This window comes from Pyrgilauda ruficollis, unplaced genomic scaffold (assembly GCF_017590135.1).
Source record: "Pyrgilauda ruficollis isolate IOZ18807 unplaced genomic scaffold, ASM1759013v1 scaffold403, whole genome shotgun sequence".
Classification (NCBI taxonomy): Eukaryota; Metazoa; Chordata; class Aves; order Passeriformes; family Passeridae; genus Pyrgilauda; species Pyrgilauda ruficollis.
The window spans coordinates 1,537-10,352 of NW_024525524.1; the positions used below are offsets into that span (position 1 = coordinate 1,537).

The following is an 8,816-nucleotide window of genomic DNA, read 5'->3' on the forward strand; positions in this document are numbered from 1 at the left end:
GTGACTCTCAGGGGGTGTCCCCCCCTTCCCAGACCCCCATTCCCCGCCCCCCCCCGGGCCTGTCCCGCCGGGACGGCCCCGGACCCGCCCCCGCTCGTTCCCGCCGGGCCGGGCCCACCGTGCCCCGCCGGGCCGGGCCCACCGGCGCCGGTACCTTCTTGCCGCCCTTGTTGTAGGCGAAGGCGGGGAGCCCCGAGCGCGGCGGCACCGAGAGCAGCATTTTCCCGAGCGCGAGGGGCCGGGACCGGGCGTGACGTCACACCGGGAGCCAGCCTGGAATCCGGGCGGGCCCCGCCGCGCCGGGTCCTAGCGCCGGTCCCCGCCCGGGGCTGCCCGCGCTGCCCCGCTGCTGCCCGTTCTCCCGCGGTGTCACCCCCGCTGCTGCCCCTTCTGCAGTGTCACCCCCCGGTGCTGCCCCTTCTCTCCCGGTGTCACCCCCGGTGCTGCCCGTTCTTCCCCGGTGTCACCCCCCCGTGCTGCCCCTTCTCTCCCGGTGTCACCCCCGGTGCTGCCCCTTCTGCAGTGTCACCCCCCGGTGCTGCCCGTTCTCCCCCGGTGTCGCCCCCGGTCCTGCCCGTTACCCTCCGGTGTCACCCCCGGTGTCACCCGCGGTCCTGCCCGTTCTCCCCCGGTCCTGCCCGTTCTCCCCCGGTCCTGCCCGTCACCCCCCGGTGTCACCCGCGGTCCTGCCCGTGTTCCCCCGGTGCTGCCCGTTACGCCCCGGTGTAACCCCCCCGGTCCTGCCCGTTCTCCCCCCGGTGTCACCCCCGGTGCTGCCTCTTCTGCAGTGTCACCCCCGGTGCTGCCCGTTCTCCCCCGTGTCACCCCCCCGGTGCTGCCCGTTCTCCTCCAGTGTCGCCCCCGGTGCTGTCCGTTCTCCCCCGGTGCTGCCCGTTCTCCCCCGTTGTCACCCCCAGTCCTGCCCGTTCTGCCCCGGTGTTCCCCGTCCTCCCCTGCCCCCTCCCGGTGCTGCCCCTCGCCGCCCCGCGGTGTCACCCCCCCTCCCCAGTGACCGCCGTCAGCCCCACGACAGCCACGAACCCCCCGGGGGTCTCACCCCCCTCCCACAAATGAGGTCTCCCCCGTGAGACGCCCCCAGACCACCCGGGACACCGGGGCAACACCGGGGCAACACCGGGGCCACACGGGGGGACACAGCGGGGGGGATCCCGCACCCATCCTCTGCCTCAGCGGCCTCAACCGGGAGTGGGGGGGTCGCTCTCACGAATCCCCGTCCCCCCCTCCGCACCGAGGGGCCATCACGGACTCCCCCACTCCGGTACGGCGCGGCTCCTTTAAGTGAAGCCACGCCCACCGCCGCCATTACCCCTTGGCCCCGCCTCCCCGCCCGCACCGTGGGCGCGGCCATTTTGGAGGCGCTAGTCACGTGGTCGGACACCACACCCCGCCCGCCGCCATATTGGCGCCTTTCCTCCGTCACGTGACTACGACAGGCCCCGCCCCTTTCTGAGGAGGCGCTGGGGGCCGCCATCTTAGAGTCGGGAAAGGGGGAATTTGGGGGGCACCTGAGGGGTCTGTGGGGCGAGATTGGGGCTCCTAGCGGGCTCTGGGGGCCTGCAGGGCAGGATTGAGGGGTACCGGGTGTTCTGTAGAGTAGGACGGGAGGGTTCTGGGGGCACCTGGGGGTCTCTGGGGCATCCTGAGGCCACCTGAGTGTCTGTAGGGCAGGACTGGGGGATCCTGAGGGGGGACTTTGGGGCAGGTTGGGGGATCTTGGGGTACATAAGGTAGGATTGGGGGTGCTGGGGGCACTTTGGGGGAGTCTGTGGGGCAGAAAGGGGCACTGGGGGTGCCTGAGGGGGTCTATGGGCAGGATTGTGGGGGGTCATAGGACACCTGGGGGGGCTCTGTGGGGCATCTTGGGGGCACCTGAGCTGTGGAACGGGCCTGGGAGCCACTGGGGGGCTTGTGGGGCAGCTGGAGGGTCTGTAGGGCACATTGGGGGGGATCATAGGGCACCTGGGTGGGGTCTACAAGACAAGACTGGGGGGCTTGGGGACCCCTCTGGGGGTCCCCAGAGGGTCTGTGAGGTGACAGAACCCCAGGGGCTGAACGGGGGTCCCAGGCCTGCTGTGCCCACCCTGGCACGAGCTCAGTCAGGGGGACAGGGATGGCACGGTGGGGAGGGGGCTCAGGGTCTGGGGGACCCCCTCCATTTCACCCCTTGTCCCGCTCGGTGTCCCCCCGAATGTCCCCTCTCTGTGTCCCCCCCGTGACTGGCCACATGTCCCATCACAGTGTCCCCAAGTTGTCCCCACAGTGTCTCCGCTGGGGTGTTCCCCACATGTCCCCCTTTGAGTGCCCCCCAGTTGTTCCTCCCCCCATCTTCCCTCCCCATTGTCCCCCCAGAACCCCCCGCGTGTCCCGGCGCTGGCCCAGCCCTTTGTGGCCGCGGATTGTTCTGGCTTTGCCGGGCTCAGCAGCGCCGGGGCCCCCCCGTGCTGAGCCAGGGCTGACTCACCCCACGTGCGGGGCCGCTGCTGAGCCGGCAGAGCCGCGGCCCGGGGGGGCACCGGGGCCGTTCCCCCCCCACCCGATCCCTCTTACCGCCCCCACGGGGATCGGCACGGTGGGGTCAGCCCCGGCCCCGAGCTTGTCCCGGGGGTGTGACCCCCACCAGGGGCAGCCCTGTCCCCAGTTCTTGTCCCAGGTGTGTGACCCCCCTGGGACAGCCCTGTCCCCTGGTTTGTGTCAGGTGTGTGACCCCCCCCCAGGACAGCCCTGTCCCCAGTTCTTGTCCCAGGTGTGTGACCCCCAGGGATACCCCTGTCCCCAGTTCTTATCCCAGGCGTGTGATCCCCCCAGGGACAGCCCTATCCCCAATTCTTGTCCCGACTGTGTGACCCCCAGGGATACCCCTGTCCCCAGTTCTTATCCCAGGCGTGTGATCCCCCCAGGGACAGCCCTATCCCCAATTCTTGTCCCGACTGTGTGACCCCCAGGGATACCCCTGTCCCCAGTTCTTGTCCCAGGTGTGTGACCCCCAGGTGACCTCCCAGGGACAGCCCTAATTCTTGTCCCAGGTGTGTGACCCATCCTGGTCCCCCTGCCAGGGACAGCCCTGTGCCCATCACAATCCGTGTGTGCCACCCCTCCTGTTGCCCCACCGGGGACCCTGTCACCACTGGTGTGTGGCATTGCCACCCCCCTGCCAGGGCACAGCCCCATGTTCATCTCAGGTGTGTCACCCTGTCCCGTGACCCCCTTGGTGCCCCCAGGACCATGTCCCTGTGCTCATACCGGATGTGTCACCCTGTCCCCTGTGACCCCCACCCGCTCCCCTGTCCCTGTGCTCATCCCAGGTGTGTCACCCTGTCCCCTGCGTGACACCCCCCAGGACCCTGTCCCTGTGCTCATCCCAGGTGTGTCACCCTGTCCCCTGTGTGACACCCCCCAGGACCCTGTCCCTGTGCTCATCCCAGGTGTGTCACCCTGTCCCCTGTGACCCCCTCAGCCCCTCCCTGAGGGTCCCTGTGCTCATCCCAGGTGTTCAACCCCCCCTCATCCCCCCCAGCCTTTCATCCCAGCCTTTCATCTCTGGTTGTCCTGGCAACACCCCAAAGGGTCCCGGGGATTGCCATGGCACCCAGGGATGCTCCAGGCCAAGGACCCCAGCAGCCCCTTCCCAAAATCCTGCCCCACCCTCAGCACCTCAAGTGTACCTTGTGCCAAGGGGGTGGCAGTGCTGGTGGGTGACAGGAAAACGGGGGGGTGACAGGGACAGGGACAGAGGTGGCAGTGCCAGGGGGTAGGAGGTGCCCCCACCCCGGGAGTGCTCTGCGCTGCCCTCTCCCACAGCTGCACCATGGCCATCAGGGAGGTAAGATCCTGTGAGCGGCCCCGATCCCCCCAGCCCCCCCAAAACCACTGCCCCAGAGTCCCTCCCTGCCGGGAGGGGCGGGTGGGTGAGCAGCCCCTAACTCATGGGGACTCCCCAAGCCTGTCACTTCAGTGCCCAGCCCATCGCCCTGGCACAGGGGTCTCTGTGTGCCCCTCACCGTGCTCCTGGCCCTGTCATGGCTGCTGTCCCCCTCTTTGTCCCTGTGACGCCCTGTGGCCCCATTGCCAGGGCATCCTGTCACCACAGTGCCCAGGGACTGGGGGGTCCCATCCCTGAGGTACCCCATCCCCATGGTACCTGGGGCATCCTGTTTCCATGGCACCCCAATGCCCCAGTAACCCCCCAGTGCAGTGCCCAGGTGCTGAGGGGTCCCATTCCTGAGGTGCCCCATCCCAAAAACTGGGGCATCCTGTTACCAGGGCACCCCATCACCAGTGTACCCATCACCAAGGGACCCCCCCCACTGTGGTACCCAGGTGCTGGGGGGGTGTCCCCTCATGAAAGTCCCCCCTCACCCTGATACCCAACCATTGGGGCATCCTGTTGCCATGGCACCCCATCCCTGGGCACCCCACCCCTGAGATACCCCATCCCCAAAGCCCCCCAGCCCCCATGTCATCCCCTCTCTGTGCCACCCACTCCTGGCAGTGCCCGTGGGGTGACCCCCGGCCCCGTTGTCCCCCCAGGAGCTGCGCAGCGGCCGCTTCTGGCGGGAGGTTCTGGCGGAGCTGGCGGCGACCCTCATCTTCGTGGGAGTGGTCCTGGGGGCTTCGGCAGCCCCGGAGCCGCTGGCACCGGCCCTGGCAGGGGGGTTGGTGGCCGGGGGGCTCGTCTGCACCCTCGGGGGGCCCCAGGCCAACCCCGCGCTGACGCTGGCCCTGCTGTGCACCCGCAAGCTGAGCGCCCTGCGCGGGGCCGCGGGGGTCCTGGCCCAGTGCGCGGGGGCCACGCTGGCCTCTGCTGCTGCCCGTGCAGCGCTGCAGGACGACACCGGCCTGGTCACCAGGGTGAGTGCCCCCGTCCCTGTCCCTGTCCCCATCCCCTGGCACTGCACAGGTGTCCCTCCCTGCTGCAGGTGAGCGCGGTGGGGACAGCGGGGACAGCGCTGGCCTGGGAGACATTCGCCACCTTCCAGCTGGCGCTGGCCGCCTTCGCCGCCGCTGAGCACGCGGCCCCGCAGGCCGGGCTGGCCCTGGGCAGCGCCGTGGCCGCCGGGGCCCTGGCTGCAGTAAGGACCCCCCGTGTCCCACCCACCCAGGGGGTCCCCACCCCATCACCCCTGACCCCCCGTGTCCCACAGGGGCCGTTCTCGGGGGGCAGCATGAACCCCGCGCGCTCGCTGGGGCCGGCCATCGTCACCGGTGTCTGGGATGATCAGTGGGTGAGTTGGGGGCACCCTTGGGCTCCCTAAGAGTCCCCAAGTAAGGGGGGGTCCCCCGGCTGCAGCGTGTGACCGCTGTGGTCCCATCCCCACCCCAGGATAGCGGTTCCTGGTCTTCTCTTGGGTGGATCCCACTGGGACAGGTCAACACCAATTGTGTCCCCCAGGGTCCTCCTCATGGTGTCACCATCACAGGACCGATGTGTCCCCCCTATTGCCATCCTTGGGAGAGGCCCCATCCCATCGGGATTGGCCCCCTACCCCAAACAAGTGACACCCCCTCCCCATGGCTGCCCTCACCCCTGGGGCAGGTTCCTCTGCTCAGTCCCCACACCTGGGGTGGGCGGTGCTGGGCGCGGTGCTGGCCGGGCTCTCCTACGAGTTCATCCTGGCTCCCGGAGCATCCCGGGAGAAGCTGAGCGCCTGCCTCGCCTGCCGGGACGTGGCTCTGGTGGAGACCCCCAGCCTGTCCCCCTCCTCGGTGGCCCCCCCAGCCGAGCAGGGCACTGCCTGAGCCCCCCCCGCTCCACCGCAGCCCCCCGATCCTCCACACCCTGACACCGGATCCTCGCCGCCTCCAGCACCTTCCGTGGGGCACCCACAGCATGGGGGGCTTCATGCCCCCTCCCCTTTTACTGTCCTCTCCCCCGTGGCGGGGATTAAAGGTGTGTTGGCGTCGCAGGTGGGTGCAGAGCGATGCTGTGAAGGGACTGGGGGGGTCTCGACCACCTCCCCGCGCCCTCGGTGTGCGGCGGCACTGCCACACCGGGGCTGCGGGCGGGTGCGCCCTCCCCGCGGCCCCCCGGCGAGGGCGGGGGCCGGGACCCCCGTCAGCCCGTCCCGTGCCGGGGAGCTGAGCGCAGCAAAGCCCTTTGTGGTGGCCTCTGCAGCCCCGGCAGATTCCGGCGGGCGCCAATGGCCGGGCCGAGCCCTAATCCCCCCGGCCGGGGACTCAGCGCCCGCTAAGCCGGGCTGAATAAACCCTCCCGCAGACAACAGCACCGGGGGGGGGGCACCCCGCGGCCCCCAGCGGGGCCCACCCCGCGCCCCTCCCGCGGGATGGGGGCGGCTCCCAGCGGGGGTTGCCCCAAAGTGTCCCCAAAACATTTGGGAGGGGGTGGGAGGTGTGTCAGTGGGGTCCCCTAAACCCAACTGAGGGCACCAATGGGTCACAGCCCCCCCCTCCCCAGGAAACCCCAGGGATGGGGGCGGCGCAGCTCTGGGGGGTCCCCCACTATCGGGAGGTGCCCGGGGGGGCTCGGCTAGGGGGGGTTCCTCGCCGCGTGTCACCTGTCCCGTGCCCCGGGCAGCGAAGCGGTTAACGGGGGGTGGCGGAGGTGGGATCCCACCCCCGGGGCCGGCCCGGGGGGGCCTTATAAAGGTGGGCACGGGCGGCCCCCGGGGAGGGGAGCGGGGCCGTGGAGGGCAGCGGGGCCAGGCCATGCGGGAGCTGCGCTCGTCCGCCTTCTGGAGGGCCGTCCTGGCCGAGTTCCTGGGCAGCCTCCTCTATGCCCTGCTGGGGCTGGGGGCTTCCCTGCGCTGGGCCCCGGGCCCCCCCAGCGTTGTGGGGGCCGCCTTGGCCTTCGGGTTGGCCCAGACCACCCTGGTGCAGGCTCTGGGCCATGTCAGCGGGGGTCACGTCAACCCGGCCATCACGCTGGCCTTCCTGATGGCCTCGCAGCTCTCCCTGCCCCGTGCCCTGGGCTACCTGCTGGCCCAGGTGTTGGGCATGCTGGCCGGAGCCGGGGTGCTCTACGGGGTGACCCCCGGCCCCGTCCGTGGCACCCTCGGCCTCAGCGCGGTGAGCACCGGGGGGATCGGGGGGCTGGGGGGTGTCTGCAGGGCTGGGGGGGGTCCAGGAGGTGGTTTGGGGTACCATGGGGCTGAAATGGGGGGATGAGGGGTTCGAAGAGGTTTGGGGGAGTTGGGGGGATCCAGGAGGTGTTTTGGGGTAATTGGGGGGTCCAGGAGGTGTTTTGGGGTACCACGGGGTTGCAGTGGGGGGATGAGGGGTTCAGCGGTGTTTGAGGGGTCTGATGATGGATCAGGGTGGGTCCAGAAGATGTTTTGGGGTTTGGATTGATGTGGGTCAGCAATGGGGGCTGGGCATCCTGGAGGAATTTGAGGATGAGGAAGAGTTTGTAGTACAGTGGGATTCTGGGGTGTGGAAGGATAACGAAGGAGGATTTGGGGTGCTGAGGGAGAATGCGGGAACCTCTCCCCGCGCAGCTGCACCCCGGCGTGGGCCCGGGCCAGGGCACGGTGGTGGAGCTGCTCCTGACCGCCCAGTTCGTCCTCTGCGTCTTCGCCAGCTTCGACGACCGTCAAGACGGGCGCCCGGCCATGGCCGCCGTGCCCGTCGGCTTCTCCCTCGCCCTCGGCCACCTCTTCGGGGTAAGGGCGGCCGCGGAGACCCCCGTGCTGGGAGCGCGGGGGCTGGGAAGGGGCTGGGGGGCAGCTGTCCAGCCCCCCACTGCTCCATCCCCCCGCAGATCCACTACACGGGCGCCAGCATGAACCCCGCTCGCTCCTTCGCCCCCGCCGTCATCACCCGCAACTTTGCCAACCACTGGGTAAGTGGGGGGGGGACGGGGACCCCCAAACCCGCCCCGGGCCCCCCCAGTCCCTCCCTGCTTATCCCTGTCCTGCCGCAGCCGCTGTGTCCCCGCTGAAGGCGGGCGGCTGCCGGTGTCACCCCGGTGACAGCAGCACCCCAAGGTGCTGGGTACCCCCCGACATCCCGGGGAGCGGGAGACGGGTCCTGCCCCCCGATATCCCGGGGATGGGGACACGCGGCCGTCCCCCGCTTACCGGGAGGCCCCGACTGGGCCGGTGCCCGGGCATCAGCGGGGTGGGTGCCGTGCCCCGGAGGGCGGGGGGCCGGGGGTCCCCCGGTGCCGGTGCCCACGCCGCCCCCCCGCAGGTGTACTGGGCGGGCCCGCTGCTGGGCGCGGCGCTGGGCGCGGTGCTCTACGAGTTCGCGCTGTGCCCGCGGCCCCGCAGCCTGGCCGAGCGCCTGGCCGCCCTCAAGGGAGAGCCGCCCGCCCCCACCGCCGTCACCGCCGCCGTCGCCGCCGCCGAGCCGCCGCCCGAGCCGCCGGCAGAGCCGCTGGAGCTGAAGACGCAGGGGCTGTAACGGGGCCCGNCGGCTACCGGGCTGCCCGGGGGTCGCCCGTACCGGGCCGGGGCCGCCCCGCCCCGCCGCGGCGGGACTTCTGTGTTCGGTGAATTAAACCTGCTCTTTTATTTTGGTAACCGCTCGCGGCCGTGCCCGGCGCCGGGAACCGGGAGGGACCGAGGATGGGGGGGACACCGGAGCCCGCCCGGCGGGTGGCGGGAGGTGCCGCCCGTTCCCGCGCCCGGGGCAGGCCCCGCCCAGCCAGCGCCGTTCTTAAAAGGGCAACGCCACCACCGCGTCCCTTCCCCGCAATGAGTCCCTCCCGTCTTCCACCCCTCAGAGCCGCGGGCCGGGGGGCGAGGGCAGGGGGATTGGGGGCACCCCGAGGCACCGAGCCGCCGATTTGTGCCCGTGGTGGATGGCGGGGGGCGTGCGGACGGGATTCCCTTTGGAGT

The 8,816-nt window shown here is 70.7% G+C and overlaps 3 protein-coding genes across 3 annotated transcripts in view; 2 read left to right on the plus strand and 1 right to left on the minus strand.

Moving 5' to 3' along the window:
* RBMS2 (RNA binding motif single stranded interacting protein 2) overlaps positions 1 to 1,405 on the minus strand; it is a gene marked incomplete at its 3' end in the record, with an annotated part of 2,935 nt that extends 1,530 nt beyond the window's left edge. The window contains exon 1 of the mRNA XM_041477543.1: positions 155 to 1,405. Within this exon, the coding sequence (XP_041333477.1) occupies positions 155 to 220 (66 nt within the window). The remainder of the gene's footprint in view (positions 1 to 154) is intronic.
* A 1,994-nt stretch (positions 1,406 to 3,399) lies between these two features.
* LOC121358947 (aquaporin-2-like) lies at positions 3,400 to 6,243 on the plus strand. The gene is made up of 5 exons (XM_041477541.1): positions 3,400 to 3,841; positions 4,549 to 4,869; positions 4,938 to 5,090; positions 5,163 to 5,259; positions 5,588 to 6,243. Exons 1-5 carry the CDS (start codon positions 3,827 to 3,829, stop codon positions 5,755 to 5,757), a joined length of 756 nt encoding a protein of 251 aa, XP_041333475.1. The 5' UTR covers positions 3,400 to 3,826; the 3' UTR covers positions 5,758 to 6,243.
* Positions 6,244 to 6,525: 282 nt separating this feature from the next.
* LOC121358946 (lens fiber major intrinsic protein) lies at positions 6,526 to 8,394 on the plus strand. Its single transcript, XM_041477540.1, has 4 exons — positions 6,526 to 7,044; positions 7,473 to 7,637; positions 7,736 to 7,816; positions 8,167 to 8,394. The coding sequence occupies exons 1-4, from the start codon at positions 6,685 to 6,687 to the stop codon at positions 8,377 to 8,379; spliced, it is 819 nt and encodes a 272-aa protein (XP_041333474.1). The 5' UTR covers positions 6,526 to 6,684; the 3' UTR covers positions 8,380 to 8,394.
* The last annotated feature ends 422 nt before the right edge of the window (positions 8,395 to 8,816 follow it).